The 18,252-nt window shown below is 36.3% G+C and overlaps 3 protein-coding genes across 3 annotated transcripts; 2 read left to right on the top strand and 1 right to left on the bottom strand.

Annotated features, from left to right (window-relative positions):
* Nucleotides 1-779: 779 nt before the first annotated feature.
* LOC126786260 (phenylalanine--tRNA ligase, chloroplastic/mitochondrial-like) lies at nucleotides 780-5,043 on the bottom strand. Its single transcript, XM_050512036.1, is given in 12 exon segments — nucleotides 780-1,007; nucleotides 1,097-1,210; nucleotides 1,595-1,699; nucleotides 1,903-1,947; nucleotides 2,134-2,311; nucleotides 2,731-2,803; nucleotides 3,073-3,110; nucleotides 3,112-3,188; nucleotides 3,281-3,345; nucleotides 3,348-3,486; nucleotides 4,038-4,228; nucleotides 4,800-5,043. Coding segments are annotated over 12 exon segments (1,278 nt in total). The 5' UTR covers nucleotides 5,002-5,043; the 3' UTR covers nucleotides 780-956.
* A 3,878-nt stretch (nucleotides 5,044-8,921) lies between these two features.
* Nucleotides 8,922-14,289, top strand: LOC126789845 (uncharacterized). Its single transcript, XM_050515910.1, has 11 exons — nucleotides 8,922-9,008; nucleotides 9,938-10,097; nucleotides 10,337-10,509; nucleotides 11,021-11,442; nucleotides 11,520-11,571; nucleotides 11,733-12,073; nucleotides 12,187-12,623; nucleotides 12,878-13,025; nucleotides 13,129-13,290; nucleotides 13,368-13,456; nucleotides 13,838-14,289. The coding sequence occupies exons 2-11, from the start codon at nucleotides 9,979-9,981 to the stop codon at nucleotides 13,989-13,991; spliced, it is 2,097 nt and encodes a 698-aa protein (XP_050371867.1). The 5' UTR covers nucleotides 8,922-9,008; nucleotides 9,938-9,978; the 3' UTR covers nucleotides 13,992-14,289.
* A 630-nt stretch (nucleotides 14,290-14,919) lies between these two features.
* LOC126789854 (uncharacterized) lies at nucleotides 14,920-18,073 on the top strand. The gene is made up of 6 exons (XM_050515923.1): nucleotides 14,920-15,063; nucleotides 15,145-15,212; nucleotides 16,217-16,339; nucleotides 16,449-16,611; nucleotides 17,571-17,723; nucleotides 17,807-18,073. Exons 1-6 carry the CDS (start codon nucleotides 14,968-14,970, stop codon nucleotides 17,831-17,833), a joined length of 630 nt encoding a protein of 209 aa, XP_050371880.1. The 5' UTR covers nucleotides 14,920-14,967; the 3' UTR covers nucleotides 17,834-18,073.
* Nucleotides 18,074-18,252: the final 179 nt, after the last annotated feature.

The following is an 18,252-nucleotide window of genomic DNA, read 5'->3' as shown; positions in this document are numbered from 1 at the left end:
TGGGCCGGATCCGCGGCTGAAGCAATCGAACGTGCATGAATAAGATGATAATTAGGCCAAAACGTGCGTGTAAAATATGGGAGCTTATTCTATGCACCATGGTCCAGTTGCACCATGGTCCAGTTGCACTAACGGCTGAATCACGACGTTAATAGAACAAAATACAAACAACAAATTTTTTTACCCCCATAAAGAGAACTTCGAATTCCCTGGACCAAAGTGGTATGAGGATTCTCTGGAAGGTGGTGTAAAAGTTCTGCCAAAATCAAGAGTTTTGTTTGGAGGTTAATTGGGGGGGGGGGGGGGGGGGGGGGGGGGGGCTGCCTACTCGGAGTGACTTGAGTAGAATAGTTTTTGTGGAAGACCAAACTTGTAGGTGTGAGCAAGAGACTTCTCTGCATGTCTTTAAGGACTTGTTATACAACTCTTTAAAACAAGATTCTCATATTCCTCGAATCCCAGAAAAGAAAAATGAGTGACGAATCTGCAATTCTGCTTGCAAAAATGAAGATGGGGGCATGTTCGAACAAACATGTTGACGTCTGCCATTTGAATCCTGTTCCACCCTGGATCCTGATCATAGATTTATAACCACTATTGCTCAAGTCCTGTATCCTTCTAGCGGGCTACTGATTTCTAATTTCTTCTGTCAACTTAAATTACAACACTATCATATATAAGTTTTCATAAATATCTGCAATTTATATATGTTTATGCAGAAACATTGCTTGAAGAAGCATCTTGAAGTTTGCCGACGGTAGATTTTGCCACCCGAAATTCTTAATAGGTTTTTAGGTTTATTTATATTGCTCAAGTCATGCGTATTAGGCAGGCATAAATACAGTTGGCTCAGAAAAGAGGGTTTTACATTGTAAAGACAAAATTTCATCACCAATAAATGAAGTTCAGAATTTACAGTGTTGAGCTACCAGAATAGGCTACTGCACCGGGAACTCTTATCTCAACACCACTTTCAACTTGCTCTCAACCAACTCTCTTACAGAACCCTGCATAAGTGATTGCAACAAGTCTTGAGGTTATGACTTGTGCATATTATAAGGAAAGAAATGTCACAATCTTGTAGTATATGAACTACCTGCAACTTATTGATTTCCTCATCTGTAAGTGACCGTTCCATGGACCTATAAGCAATCCTGTAACAGTGACTGGTCATTCCTTTCTTGTTTGTGAAATTGTCTATCAATTGCACCTGAAAATTATACAAGAGTCGTTTCAGTACACTGCTTAAAAAATAGCTAAATTGATAGATTGCAGAAGAAATTGGCAAGTATCAGAGACTCATTCCACAAGAACTGTCTTTTCGAGCAGACTACATGTTTTTGGAGACATTTCGAGGTAATTTGGATGGACAAGGTAAGCAAAAGTAAAACAAATTCTGCAGTGACAAAAGCAATTATAGAACAGGCATTCAACACTGAGCTATAAAACTTCTAAGTTTGACCTACAAAGTACTTTGTGAAATGCAGGGATGATATTACACGAGACAATTTCCTTGGTGCAACATATTTCATCAATATATGATATTGAAATACCTACAGAAAGTTAGTACCAGTGAAAATACTAAAAGACATACCTCCTCAGCAAGATCACCAGCAACCTCTCTAACGACTTCACATAGATTGTTTTCGGTGAAAGATTCATTGATCCAAAAACTAACATCTTTGTAACATGGAGGATACTGAAAAGAAAAGAATGAATATCATAAGAAATGCTTGCCAGCAGTACCTATCTGGAAACCTACAGTTACAAAAATAAAGCAAACCGCCTTCAGGTGACTAATACTAGCTTTTATTTTTGGACCTATATGTAAATCTTCCAATCAAACATAAAGTATCACTAGAAACAATGCATATTGCATATAAAACTGTAACTCCAAAGTACCTCTGAATATGGCTTGAACTTGACTCCCAGCTGCCCCTTCAAAAACTGTAACCAGAAATTAAAATTAAATGACCAGACTTGTAGTTGAGCAAGGAAAAGAAAAGATATCAGCGGATTCCAAAAGTATGAAATGCTTATTTGATGTTTTTAAGAAGACTTATTCCAATAAAAAAAAGGGGGAAACGATTACACGAGAGAAAGGAGGATATTACGAAAACATTAATATGGTACAGTAAACCTTTCATCTGTTGACCAGAACAGACGAATATCAGGGATGTCAAATAGAACCATTGCCAGCCGCTCCAATCCAAGTCCAAATGCCCAAGCAACATTATCTGTTTTGCCACTCCTCTTCAAGATTTCTTGTTCTGTTACTCCGCAACCCAAAACCTCCAACCATTTTTCCTGAGAATATATTGAATATCAGTTTATATATTTTTTATTAATTCAAACACAAGAATCACATTTCAGGGAATGGATGCCAAACTTTGACAGGAGTTTTTTTTGTCTTACTGCAAGACTAATTCGTTTTTGTCTACATGAATTATAGCATATGAAACAGTTCAATAGTTTCCTTCACCTATTAGCGGCCCAAAATATCACATCAAGAAGGGTAATATACTTCATCTTATTTTTCTTGAATATCAGCCATTCTTATAAGTTATTCGCAATTACGACATGTCTATGTATATTGTATAACTTTTGATTACCAGTAAATGGGATAACAGAATCTAAAACAGAAAAATAACAAGATAGAGATCAATAATACAGGGATTAAAATTAAAGGTTGTAACTTTCAAATGATTGATATCAATATCATACTTGAAAAAGAAAATCTCAAGTTCATATGACGGGTCGGTGAATGGAAAGTATGTATCAACCCAGCGCATCTCCACACCACCTGACAATATTGATCTCTTCAAATCTAAAGGTTCAAAGATAAGTATGAAACATGATGTATAAGAAAATCACAGGGCAAAAAAGAAATATAAATAAACTTAAACTTTTGTGAAAAATAGATTAAAATCTCCACAAACATATTCATATCCTCAACTTATGCACTATAAACTTTGGATGCTGAAGCCCTCTAGACCTCAAAATAGCGTGCTTATGATTATAGTTATGCATAATAGAAGTGAGGATTCAAGATAATTGTCACTCTTATCTTACCAAATAGGTGGCGTGGCAAGCCCTCAAGATATTTCTTAGTCCTCAGCTACATAAGATGTTGCATCTGTCCCGGATGCCGCCCAATCTTCTGGGGTAAAAACACGAACACCTTCCATCTATATTCACAGTAAACTATGTCATCAGACATGACATGATCCCAACAAGCTACGCAACAATAATATGGTAGTGTGCATTATAGATATGAAACCTGATGGAACACAGGGTAATGTGTGGAATCAATGGAATCCCTACGGTACACATCTCCAGTTACAGGAAATGAGTGTGTCCTCTTCTCAATAACTCTGCCTGATGAGCACTTGTATGGCACCTCAAAACTGTTTGAGAGTCCACATAGTACATATCATTATAACTTCGACTCACATGATCAGCAGGAACCAATACATCATCAAAATTCTGAAAGAAATGACTTATGTCAAGAATTAAGACACAATGACTTGCAATAACCAAAAGCACTGCGCCACACATCCATTTGCATTTATTTTATAATAATTGAATAGAAAAAAAACATAAACTTAATTAATATGATTAATTATCTGGAATCAGAGAGTGGGAAGCACGCAGAGTCTCTCCCCAGAACTTCAGTACATGTTTTCATTAAAACTGCACTGGTTAACGTAAATGTTTAAAACCTCTATTTTCTGTAGCTACTTTTTACTGTATTTGTTGGTGTTTGGAGGATGAAGTAATAGATCTAAATGAATGTCTTAACTTAATGCAGCTTTATTATTTAATAAGTAGAAACATGATATTAATATTCTAGTCAACGAAATCCTATATGCCTAATAATTAGCATGTAAGAATCCACTGTTTCCGACTCTTATTGTCAGCTCAAAAGACTGGATGCAGTGTTTCCACTCTAATAAATAAATCAGAAACTGTGCTTTAGAATCAAATATATGAAGCAACAGAGGTATCCACAATAGACAACAGGATCAATGTCATACCTCTTTGACAGAAACAAGTGGGCATAGATCATCAAACTTATCAAACTTGTTTGAATAATTGGAGTCAAAGTACTCGTATATAGCATTCTTCAAAATTCCAAGTGGGTGCTGATCTCTTCTATGCAGTTGCATTCCAAGCTTTGCAAAAATTGTATCCGGAACATTGTTTGTAGGATCATCCCTCAATACATCTACAAAACCATAACCCAAATTAATGCATGCCACGACATGTCTTTCAAAAGAAGCTACAGCCTTGCAGAAACTATAACCATAACAAAGTTTGCAGGGCAATCTATCAACAGATCTACAATACGTAAACTAAAAATATTATCCCATACAGCATATGCAAACAAAAGTTGCTCAGCTTTCCAGCAAGTGTTGAATCACATACATGTTTACATCATGACAGTGGCTTTGCCTCTGTAAGTATCAACCACAGCTATTTATCTTTGTCTAAGTTAACAATTCAATGTCCTCATTCAATTACCCTTAACACTAATTCAGAGCATTCCTACAAAAAAGGCTTAACCTTTACAAACAACCAAACTGCACATCAAAAAAGGCAAAACCCAGCAGAATATGAACAACAATCACAAAACCTGAACCAACCCAAGTTCCAAAAGAGATTGCCCACTTCATGTATCACACTTCCACTGATCCAACACCAATTTGAGAGAAACACAATTTGCAAGAACCCAATAAAGCAACCATCTTTAAGCAATACGAAGCTCAAAAATATGAGGAAAACAGTGAAAATTTTACCCTCTTTAGTAATCTTGACGCCGCCGAGGTCCAGCGCCGAGGTCACTGGCTGCCTCCATTTCTTGCTGTCAGGCTTATCAGAGAGAGCTGCAGAAGAAGAGAAGGGTAGGCAGAAGGTGAAGCTTCTGAGGGCATTAGTGCGGAGAGAGAGTGAGGCTTTGGAGAAGACAACAGTTTGGGCAAAAGAGAAGGCAGTTGCCATTTCTCGTTGGAACTCAAAGATTTGGTCTGTGTGATGGCTAACTCGAACTCATTCCATCTAGGCTAGTCGTGTCTTTGGGGTAGAAACCAAAGAGGGCAGCTACCCAAATTGGTCTTTACCATTTGTGCAAGCTAGAGGCAAATACGAGATTTAGATGAAAAACTGGATTAGTGGTACATATGAATTTATTTAAAAAATTGGCTATGTTTATTTTTAAAAATAAGTGACTGATAAAAAAAATAACTGAATGTTTGATAAACTGACTTTTATAAGTAGTTGTTAGTAACAGAAACAGTGACAAAGTGTTTGGTAAACTCAAACTGGCTTCTGTTTTTTATTTGTGAAATGACTAATTTAGACATATAATATAATTTCAAGTTGATTTTGATGTAAAATAGTGTTTCATATGATTAATATTGAATGGTTTTTAAATTTTTATTAAATATATTCTTAACATTAATTCTGATAATTGATCATGAGTGCCTCAACTATTTGTTAATAACGTAATATCATGTAATTATATTACAATATATATATATATATATATATTCAGAAATATTGTTACAAACTTGCATTGATCATATTCCTATCCAAAACGAACACCATAAGAAAACAGATATGATATTCTATTTTAGCTTCATATCAGATCACAAGTACAAGCAGTTGCTAACAATTTCTATCTAGGAAAAAAGGCAATGAATAATGAATGATATTGCTTCAAGGTTAGTATTTTCAATGAATGATTCTGTAAATGATCAGGAGTCAATTTCATATCATTGGCATTTTATTTATTGGATAAATAAATCATATCATTGAATGTAAAATCTATATTTACTGGCTAAGCTTCAGTAAAAGTGTATGCAAATACAAAGACTGCAGATTCATGAATGATTTATATGCTAACAGTCACAAGTACAAAAATATACATAGAATGATCAGCATCACAACAAGCTGTCATGAAATAAAATAAACCAGAATATCTTATGAACAACTTCAATTCTAGCTCTTTGCAGTTATTGTCAACAGAACAGGGAACTTGAGTGAATGTAAGCTTGGTTGCCAAGAAGCTTGATACAACCTTAGGTGGTCTAGCACCTATTTCGGCATATTTTGTCCATCAGCTGTATTGGTGCCAGAATGTTAGTCTTGCTTGTCTCGACAATACATCTGTTCATGACCATTCCTCCTGCATGAAATGCGCTTTCTCCAAATGCAACATGATGTCTAGTTCACACTGCAAATGTGACAAAAGAGAGAAACAAAATCAGTATATTGAAGCCAAAAGTGTGGAACACTAAAGTGAAACAAATGCAAATGAACTCATAGATACAAATGATCTCACCATGAATGAATTCCAAAATTGCAGGTTCATTCTACAGTAAAAAATATCAAGAAAGTGGGAACATATGTTAAGAAAACAATGGTAAACTAATGAATAGGTTTCATTATGAGATAAAAAGAAAGAGCTTTCAATCATATTCAGCCTGTAATTAATTTTAAAAAAATGGTCATACCATACCCTATTACAACCAGGGACCAGATCTTGCAAAATTTTCATCTTTTCACTAATCTATTCTCTTCTAGCCTTCTAGCCTGTGCACCATCAGTATATTGATGAGTATTGTGTTTTAGGTGCTTGATCAATCATGTTCTAGAACTCCCATATATGATTTGCTATCAGAAGGCCCTAAAGATATGAACTTTCTAAATGAGCTACTTCCATTGACACTAACAACAACACATCATAGTGCAAATCATGGGATAATGTAAACCCACTTATTAAATATCTGAACAAAACTGCAAACTTTTGATCCCAATCACTCTTTATGCTAATGAAATAAGTAAAACCAATCCAGCAATACAAAAGTTAATATCTTTAACATGCAAAACTAGAACAAAACAACTGGGTATTTGACAATTTTAGATGCAAAGCTAAATAAGGAAGAATCATACTGAATTTGGAGGTAAAGATGGAACTTTGAGATCATATAAACAGGTAAAAGCAATCCAATGGGAGAGAGACAAGAATAAGGACTTGTTGTTCATTGTAGGCCAGACATTTGCGGACAATTTCAGCTTCAAGAGCTTGCCTTTCTTCGAGGGTGAGATATTGACGGGTCTGCCCTTATTTGTTCACCATCAAATCGGATCCCAAAGTGAGAGGGCTGAGATGTTGTTCAAAGTGAGAGGGCTGAGGAAGGATTGACGAACAAAGTGAGAGCAGGGCTAAGGGCTTGGGTGGAAGGGTTGAAGGTTTCCGTGGCCATTCGTCGTAATTGATTGAAGGAGACGAGGCATCGGGATCAGTGTTCTAAAAAGCGGCCGCCTAGACCGCCTAGGCGCTAGGAGGTCACCCACCGCCACGCTTTTTGCCTCGGCGGTCATCTGTGGCGTTTTGTGAATTAAGCAGCCGCCTAGGCGGTCCTAGGCAGCCCTATTCAGTCCTAGGCGGTCTAGGCGGCCCTATTCAGTCATAGGCGGTCTAATCAGGCATATTTAGTCATAGGCGGTCAACCATCACTTGACATTAAAAAAAAAACTAAAAGATGCTGCAGCTCTCACTCTGTCTATTTTCTGAAAATTGAATCTCATCATCTCATCAACAAAAGAAGAGGAAAGAAATATGAATATTAAGTTTGAGTCCGATACTGAATAAGTTAGGAAACAATTTGGAGAGAAAGAAATTGAGATTTAATATTATTACATTTGTTTCATTATTTATCTTTTCTTCAAATATTTTTTTATGGATTTTCTATTTAAGTTATGTGAATTTAGACTATTTTAAGTATTTTTAAAATTAATATTAAACATTATTAAATATTTTAATCATTAAAATAGTTTAAATATATGTATAAAAATAAATAAATATTTAATAATTCGAAACCGCCTAGGCGCCGCCTAGGAGGCCGCCTAACCGTCTAGGCGCTAGGAGGTGGCTGTCCGCCTGCATACCGCCTAGCGCTTTTTAGAACCTTGATCGGGATTAAGAAAGTTTCATTAAACTACAGTGTCGTCCGCTACAGTAGGCACACGGCTTATGCTTCTAAAAAAAGAGTAAGGGCAACTTCTGCTTATCGAGCTTAAAAGCTCCGACTTCTTCAAGCTCGAGATAATAAGTTAAGTTACCAAACGGATAATTGCAGCTTAACTTATAATCACTGGTGTGAAAAACCTTACTAAACACAGCCTTTATTGGTCATTAATGCCGTGGATGCATTTGCTCTTAAAAATAGTATGTGGAAGAATACTTCATACTTGTCCCTCCTGTAAATCCACAAATTTTTTTTTTGAATCTATGTGTCTTTAACACAATATATATACTAGCATCATGACCCGCGGAAAACACATTTTTAATTGTTCTTCTCACAATTATGTCTTTCGTGTTTTTTTTATATTTTGGTTAAACATGATTATCTCTTTGCTTATTTATGGGGACAAAAGTTGTAGAAGTGCATATCCGTTTCATCTTCTCTTCTTAAGACTTCATAAGTTCTTATTAAATATTGTTAAACGATGAAATTAGTTTTTAAGAATTTTGAAAATCTCTCTTTCACTTAAATCCCTCCACTTTTTCCCTCATCCAAACACACCATGAAAAAAAAAAGTGAATTCTTGGGCTGATTGTTTTATGAAAAAAATTAAGCACTAGGTCCCAAACTATTGTACCACCTAGAAAACTACCAAACGTAGTACCAAACTCACAATTTGCTACTAACAAAAAAAAATATCTAGGTAAGTAGTAATTTATTGAAAGTGAAACCAACCTACTGCAAAGCACAGGTAATTGAGGTAAAATGATCTACCTATGTCTTATGATGTAAAGCAGTAAAATAGTAAGAAAGTAAAAAGGTAAAAAAGTAAAATTTTTCTAAGAAGCTATAAAGCCCCAAGAGGCGAGGAGAGGTGTGACATATTACAAAGGAGAACCGCCCTCAGGATCCTTCTCTCTCTCTCTGTTCAACTCCCCTCTCCTCCTCTAATGCTTCCCTTCCCCACATTTCACCATTGTAAGACTCCTCCTCTCTCTCTCTCTCTCGTCTTCTCTTTCCTTCACACACATACACACACAAAGCTTCATGCTTTACTCTCATTGATTACTACTCAAAGCTACGAGCTTTATTCTGCATGTGGCGGGAACGCGCTCTTGTTTCTCGCATCGCTTTCGATTCCGTTGGTTTCGATCGCTTCGTGTTTTGGATTTGTTTCGCTGTGAGGGTGATTGGGTTTCAATGCCCATTGCCCTGATTGCTTTGCCGAATGTCAAGTCCTTGTGGTTTTTTGGGTGTTGGTGTTTTGTTGTTTCCCAAAAAGCTGGAATTTTGGGTATCTAGGGTTTTGATTATTTTCTGGGATCTCTTTTGTTTTGTGGAGTTTTGTTTGATGAGTTAGGATGATCAGGAATCAGTGGAGGAGTGTGATTGTGCTTAAGATTGTTGTAGCTTTTGTGATTTTTGTTATGGGGTTTTGTTGATTAATGCTAATGAGATTTTTTCTTACTGAAGCATTCTATTCATGTTCAAGTTGTATTAGTGAGGTGTGAATTGGATTTAAGATGACTTGATGGATTTTGTTGAATTGAAATCATGTTTTGATTTTGTTAGGGTGATATGTATGTTGTTGGGATTTTGGTATCACTGTTTTCTTGATTGATTTTGTTTGTGCTCGAGTAATATGTTTTTTGATAATTGAGGGTATTCAGTCAAGTGGAATTTCGAGCCCTGTGTTTAGTTTCTTGGCTGGAGATTATTTCGGTTGCTAAATCAAACTGGTTCCTAACATTGCATAATGCTACTGCTAAGTGGGCTTAGTCGTGCTATCAAGACTTGTTACATTGTTTATGGTTCTGTTTTTTTTGTTTTGGTTTATGTTTTTCTTTCTAAGCTCTTGATGCAAGCTAGCTTTTCATGTTCTAATCAACTAAATATTCCGCATGCAGGATTCTCGTGGGCTTTATTGTTGCATCTTTGTTGAATAATTATGAGGATTCCCTTATTGAAAAGAAAGCCTTTTCACCTGGCTGAACTGCCTAATGACTTGGATCCAAATGAGGTCGTATACCAAGTTCGATATACAGGAGAAATATTTCGGGATTATGAGTATCCTTTCTTCAGATCATTAAGTTGTTTTTGGCTTAATGTTTTTTCCCCATGTTTATCAGTCATACTGCATTCTGTGTGTCTGCGAAGGCAAATATAGATAGATGATGTTAATCAAAGTTCTGTGCCTTTAGGCATCTCAATGATAGAATGAGGAAGGAGCATAAAAAAAATTTATTTTCTCCACTTTCCATGCATCAAATTACTATTTTATTCGTGTCTGACTTAACATGGATCAGTGAATATTTGAACCGGTTGAAGTTGTATCGCCAAAGAGTTTGGATGTGCAAGATATCTGGAAAGACGAACTTGACCTATGAAGAGGCTTTGCTATCAGAAGAACATGCTAAAGAGAAGACGCATATGTTCCCTAAAGAGCTCATGGCATCTGCCCTGCAGATTATTCAATACAGTAAGAAGTAATATCAACCAGTATTTTATACATTGACATGATTTATTGTTTTCTCTTTCTTAATAGATGTTCCCACTCCATACCTCTGAATAATAATCTGTAACATATATTTTAAAAAAAAAATTACTGTTATAGTCTTACTAGATATCACTCACTAAACTTATTCGTTACTGATTGTATGGATTGATGTAGCTATTTTTCTGTAAAGAGGTCAATGTTTCATTTTATAAACTTAACATTTAGCTTTTATTTTTATTTTTGGTTTGTGTTCTTTGACTGACCACATCCCACATTCTAAAATGCAAATATAAAGGTCCAGATTGGAAAACAAAAAGTAGGTTGTAGCCTTTTTAAGCAACTAGAATGTACCTTAATCTAATTGTTAACTAAATTCTCAAATTATAGCTGTTGGTTTTCAATTAAAAAGTTGCAAATCTCTATCATGCTGCTACTGAATTGTGGTTGCAACAGTCACACAGTACATAATTTATCTACTTTTTTGTCGTGGCAGGTATGCTTCCATTGAAAGATCTTGCTGACATGATAGCTGCAAAGTTGAATGAGCGGTTATATGTGGGTGCTGAGTTGTATGCAAAGAAGGATGCTGGTACCTATTCCTGCAAGGTATCAAAAGTTCTCAAGGATGGTGCTGGAACGGTCAAATATGAAGTTGCCTGGCTGGACAGGAATAAAGAAGTTACAGGGACTTCCATTGTAAATAAGGAAGATCTGATACAGAAGAAGCCTCAATTTAGTAGAAATTTCGTAAAATTGTTTATTCGGGAATCTACCTACCGAAATGCTCCTTGGGTTCTTCATGATAAACTTGCAAAAAGCCATGGAATCTCTAAAAGTATTCCACCGAACTTAAAAGGCAAAGTATCTTTCAAGGATGGATTACTAGTTTACAAGAAAAGGAAGGAAATGGATGAGGTAGTCAAATAAACTCATTTGTCTATTTTTTGAGGAATGTTGACATGGTCCCCTGTCTTATATTTTATCACATGCAGGAAGCAAAAGACGAACCAGGAAATGGTAAGAGGAAAAAGTTTGATGGATCAGGTATGTTCTAGTATTTTATGAGGTAGACTTTTAACCTATAAATTGATGTTTTATGGTATATTACTGCATGTGTACTTGATCCACTACGCTTTGCCCAGACGTATGTCTTGTATATAATGTAAGTCTATCTTTAGTATTAATCTGCTGTCTTGAATTTGCAGAAAATGATCATCCAGCAGAAGAATCTATCAAATATCCAATTGATGACCTCTTGGTTCAGCCACATCCAGATGATCCAGTTTTTACCAATTGCCCTTCTCCATCTAGGGATTTTGATGTACCACTAGATTGTTTTGGTGATCTTCTAATGGTTTGGGATTTTGTTTCATCTTTTGGTAGGCTATTGCACTTATGGCCATTTTCTCTTGAAGATTTTGAAAAAGCTATCTGCCACAAGAAGGGAAATCTGACTCTTCTTGTTGAAACTCATGGGGCTCTTCTTCGGGTGCTCATAAAAGATAACGGTGAATATGCAGTAGCTGTACAAAAACGGCGACCAAAGGTTAAACACCAACTTCTTGTTCCTATTATATGTTGTTTCATGCCGGGTTTGTGTTTTGGTATTGATGACCTGATAACATTTTCCCTTTTTGTTGTGTATCTTAATTTCTTCAGATTACATTAGTCACTTGGACGGATTATTTGTATGATTTCCTAGAAATGGTGAATATTCCTGAATTACATGAGCACACAGCAACTATCAAGCGGGGTCACTATGGTCTTTTAGATCCTAATGCTAAATTGGCAGTCTTCCGAGAATTGATTAATCAAGCACTTGAATCAAAGATTGTTAGGGAGAAGATGGATGAAATTGTTGAACAGAGGCAGGCACTTGGGGTCTCAAGGAGGGAGGAAGCATTGGAGGAAGCCAGGAAGAAACGAGCAAAGAAAGAGCAGTTGAAGGCCGAGCCAGATGGCAATCGAGAAGTCGATATCAAGGGTGTAGGAAATGCTTCAGCAAATGGTAATCATATAAAACAGAATGGAAATGTAGTAAAGAAAAGAAATGGTGAGATCCAAGCGTATGGAGAAGATCTTGACTCAGATAAAAGGTCTTGATTTCCTTACCTTCTTTATATGTCTTTATAAATATCTTATTGTAGAAATGTCCTCCTGGTCACCAATTACCAATAATTCACAGTTGGTCACCAGACCTTGGATTTAATATCGCAGCTTCAGATTAAAGGAATACATGTTTGTTGTTTAATTTGGAACTTTTAACATTAGATCCAAAGGTATGACCAGGAGATCAGTACTCTTATTCTTTACCTCTAGATTTAACAATATCTATTTTTGTTTCTTGTAGTGAGAGCAAGCGAATGGAGACCGTGTCAAAACAGAATGTGGAAGGGAAAGCTCCAACAAAAAATGAGAAAGATTTATCTGACAAGGAAGCAATGAACTTGGCAAAGGATAATGGAATGGAAGTCAGGGGAAAGAGTAGCAAAGAACGGGTTGGTCTATCTCCTTATTCAGCTCTTTTTTCTTTCCTTTTTTTGTATCTTTTCCTGTTTTCCTGTATTCCTTTTTTTTATTTTTTATTTTCTTGCTTAACAGAGAGAATATTATGAGCGGGAGATGGAGAAACGATTTGTACGCACCGACTCCTTGGGCAAAGACAGAAATCATAACAGATATTGGTGGTTCCAGCGAGATGGTAGGGTATTTGTCAAGAGTTCCGATTCCAAGCAGTGGGGATACTATAGTAGCAAGGAAGAGGTATTAAGTTGCATAACCTTTCCTAATTGCATTCCTTTTTGTTTTAGCAAATTTTATATCTTTTCTTATTTGAACAGCTTAATTTGTTGATGGGGTCACTGAATTGCAAGGGTGAGAGAGAGAGGAAACTCAAAAAGCAGCTGGAAAAAGGCTATAACCGAATAAGGTTTGTCTATTCAACATTAGAATTGATTCTTTGAACACACTTGGTCTAAATTGCTGTCTCTGTGGATACGTTAGACTAATTGCATAAGCTTGTACATCTCGGCATGTTTATTATAGACATTTTAGCAGGGTGACTCCTGATTTAAGACTAAATTACTTAGATGTACAATTGATAATGTAATCAGTGATAATTGAGTTCAATTTTAAGATATTGAAGTTAAGCTGAAGGAGAGATTACCACTACTGTAAATCCTAATGGGCTTGGTAAGATATTTTATTAAATGCTCGAACTTTTTGGCAGCATAAATATGGGTTATAAATAGTTTGCACTTTATTATTGCCTGCTAATGTATTATCGTGTTAACCAAATGCATTTTGACAGCGAGGCTCTTGAAAAGAGATCAAAGGACCTGGCTCAAAAGATTGCAATGGAGGATGACTCTGTGGTTCGAAGGTCTACTCGTGTGCGTGCTCCGCCAAGCAAAAATCATGTCAATGCTTTCCTCGAGTATGTTAACAAGTGGAAGGAGGAATAATTGAGCTTCAGTTTTGCATTAAGAGGCCGAAGTTTTGATCAGTTTAGACTATTGGCTCCCTCCCTACATTTTAACTTGACATTTAGGCCAAATTAGAGTAGCAATTTTGGATGGGCTCCAGTACTTTCTGGATATATCTCTGGTGGGTATGGAAAAGGTTTGGAGTCCGCTGTCCTGGGCCGAGGAAGGGAGGAGATAAAACTCATAAAAGTAGGAGAAGAATAGGGAATGAGCAGGCATGTATTTGTGCTCAGCCATTCAATTTTTTTTGTGAATGATCTTGGTTCGCATTGATTCTCATGATTAACTGATGCATAACATAATATGGTATTATCAATCATTTTCCTCGCATTGATTCACAACTTGCTATTCTAGACAAATGATCAACCGAGACATTCGAATTTGAGGGGAGAAATATGAGCAGATGAATCGTGCACTGGCAGGTTTATTTCCTTGATGAGAATTCCATCGTATTTGGTTATTCAATAACACACTTACTTGCGGCAAAAATGACAAGGTGTGCGTGTGTCTACGGTAAATTATTTCAGGTTTAAACCTTGCAACAAAGCTTCATTATTGCAGCAATATCATCATAGTTACCTTGCTGACGCTGGTGTAGCTCATTATTGCAGTCAACTATATATGCGGATGATGACCAGTAACTTTGGAGTGTTTTTACTTTTTAAAGTTACATTATGGTCAGTAAATAAATAAAGTAGTAATTTTGCAAACCCGCCAGTTTGGTGTTTTTAGCGCGCGGGTCCAAACTCCAAACCCGCGAAACCTAATCACACCCAGATCCAAAACACACACCACCACGTTTTTTTCTGTTGAAAAACAAAACCCATCAGTCATTCCACTCAATCTCCTCAAAGTCTCCACCTTTTGGTAAGTCTCTAATCTCTTCTACCACCCCAACTCGCTTCCTTGGTTCCGGTATGATGCCCACAACCTGTTTGATGAAATGTCTGAATGAATGAAATTGCAGGAACTCAAAATGTACGGGAGAAAAGCCTGCCAATTGGTCAAAGAAATCGCAAGCAGCGAAAAGGGCCAGCTCACGCCTTTCAATGTAAGAATTTGCCGCACTTGTTCTTAGTTTGTTTCATCGGGTTATTCAATCTTTTGACTTGACTATGTTTTGATTTTGTAGAGTGAACTGTTTGATGAAGTGATTAAAGAATGTAAGCAGCACTATCATGAGCTTGAAGGCTTGATCAGGTAGACCCAATGTTGCGTGTATTCGTTATACTTATCGGGTTCCAGTCATATTTCGGATATTTTTGTCATAGTTTTGCGACTGATATAATTGATTTTCTTTCTGTGAATGCTTCTTTTTATGATGAAGTTAAGGATTTAGGTCGAAATCAATCCCGATACTCTGCTAGTAATCCATATGTCTTGCTTTGAAGTTTCAAACTTTTGGTTGCTGAGAGTTCAGAATCATGATTATGTTTACATATAGAAACAACTTTTGATTGTGCGAATAGCACAAGTACTACTAAGGCACAGATAGCTGCTGTGTAGTTTTACATCTAAATTTCCTAGGTTTGGGTCTCCACGTAAATATTGACATACATGAGCATTGAATATTTTGAATTAGTTTGCTTCAGTGAAGAAGACTTTTCATCTTTCTTTCATCTTCTCTGTGGTCTAGCATGTCATGTTTCAACCATACCTCGCTTCCAATCAGAATCCCATCACTCAGTTATTTGTCATTTCATTTATATTGCCCCTGTAGAGGAGTTCTAATTGACATAATATATATTTTCAAGCTTACTAGATTCTGTCTTCAATCATAGTTACATCTTCGTAAAAGAAGATTGTGTGGTTACTACATGTAACTCTGCCTTTCTCATATGCATCATGCATGACTGATTTGACAAAATTCCTAAATTTCGCTCTTTAATTTTTGTTTACATTAACAAGTTATAGAAAAAGGACTCATGCCAGTTAAAACATATCAGACTATAATAAAATCTTCGAGTCTCTACTCATTACTAGATTATTGCAAGTTGCAACTCAGTTTGCTCATTGTCCTTTTTTTTTTGTAGTCCAAAAATGTGAACTTTGTTTCTTTCTTTATAATTTTTATTTTTCAAAAAGTCCCATTTAACTTATTGCTTAGTAGTGTCAATCTTTGTGTTCTTTCTGTTTACATTTCTATCTGGTATGATATATCTTCTATCTTGTATTCTCAAGAAACTCATATCAGTTTGCAACAGGAGAATGGAAGAGCAAGGATTAAATGTCGAAACAGCTAAAAATGAGGACCACTATGGAGCACTCATCCACCACCTCTCTTTAGTTCGTAACAAACGCTGCTTAAGGCATATCTGTAATACTTTGTCCATTGTGCTATACATGATCAAAGTCATTAAAATGATAGCTGGTTTATATGGTTTAGGTTTATTTATATATACTCATTCATGTTGTATTGGTGTTATAAACATGTAGGTACAACCGAGCAGAAATTTTACGAACTCTGATGTGGAAGGTAGGGTCTGTAATTCCTGAAGAAATCAAAGAAAAACTCAGTTATTCAGAGAAAGATTACATTAAAAGACATTCAGCATCTTTGAAAAACTATATGGCGAATGTGGAACTCGATTTGGAAGTGGTACTCTCTCTCTCTCTCTCTCTGACCTTGATAATGAACATGGGATAAGCTGATGAATTATTTAGAGTCCTTCAGGATCTTAACATATTCCTGTGGATTACAATTAACTGAATTTTCTGTATATGTAAGTGGTAATTACTTGAGCAGGATGACTAGGGGTGGTTTAGTAACAAAGGTCCTGTAACTTTAACTGAGTGGTACTAAAACACGCTATTGTTGAAACTTTTGTTGAGAAAGCGCTTGCGCACTTTCTAGGTTACACAAGTATTCCTGAATGTGAGAAGGTTTCTAGTCTCCAGACTAGTTGGATCATGTAACCAATCCGCCGCATACCACATTCTGTTTATCATTATTACGACTATAATGATAAGCCCAGTTCCATTGTCCCAATTTAACGGAGTCATCAACTTTTCTCTAGGTGTATCAAGTTGTGCAATTAAGATAGTTAGTGATGTCTCTTTTAATCTTTTGTGTATGGAAATGGTGGAGAAAAACATTGATTTATGGGGATATGCACATATGACAGGAAAAAGCAAGGATATTTGTTGTCATTTAGATTAGCTGGTCCTATAATTCAAACACCTATGAACTACCATACAATTAGTAGCTGCAGAAACGAGACCGACATCACATACAAAGATCTTTGCTTCAACTGCCGAGGTGCATAAATTCCATTGCTTTAAATGAAATTTGTATGCTGGTATTAACTTCTAATATTTCTCAAGCGAAGCTTTTTAAATGAACTCACTGCTAAAGTTGTTTTACCTTAGCCGGTGTGTGCATGTCAAACCGACTTGACATTATATAACGGGTTGTGCAATATGCCGATAATTTAGTAAATGCTATGGGCTATGCCTAACAAATTACAAAAGAGGATCCTTGTGCGTATGAAACTTATATGTCTAATGTTTGTCTCATTATGGTCTTTGATTATCACTTTGAGTTGTTCTATCTGCCAGGATATGGTACCACCAAAAGATCCCTACATCAAGGTGAGAGTCCTTGATGATTTGGGGGGAGATATACTACTCAGCGATGATAAGAAAGCAAATTTTTCTCGTCACTCGATGCATTTTCTTAAACGAACTGATGCTGAGCAGCTCATCTCACAGGTATGGTCATGAACCTGATGCTTGAATAGTTGAATAATCCACTTGGATTTTACAGTTGTCTAACTGTAATACTCAACTAACAGGGCAAGATGGAGGAGCTCAAAGACTAAAGGGTTGTCCTTGGACTTGATCGATATGGTCTGTTATGTGATAATGGAATGCTTAGTGTTACTCAATAATGTAGGTTTGGTTCACTGCTGAAAACATGAAAGTAAAGGTGAAAGGTGTGTGTGTATTTCTCCTATGAGGCGTGGTGAGCTTAGATATAGTTGTGATGTGTGAATTAAAACTCACATTGGACATGTTTCATGTTTATTTCAATTAGGCGATTCCCGTTCGGTTCCAAACAACCTAATTCTCTAACAATTCCCCCCCCCCCCCCCCCCCCGGACCGGAAATGCTGATTGCAAGTCGATTTTTTTTTTTAGAAAATTAGATATAAGCTCAATATTAGAGCCATCTCTTTAAACTAAACTTAAACCTATAATTTTCTTTAAATCTACACTCAATGTGAACTTTTGATTGACTA

This window comes from Argentina anserina, chromosome 1 (genome assembly GCF_933775445.1).
Source record: "Argentina anserina chromosome 1, drPotAnse1.1, whole genome shotgun sequence".
Taxonomy (NCBI): Eukaryota; Viridiplantae; Streptophyta; class Magnoliopsida; order Rosales; family Rosaceae; genus Argentina; species Argentina anserina.
Note: the sequence above shows the minus strand (reverse complement) of the source record. Positions and strands in the feature narration are given on the sequence as shown.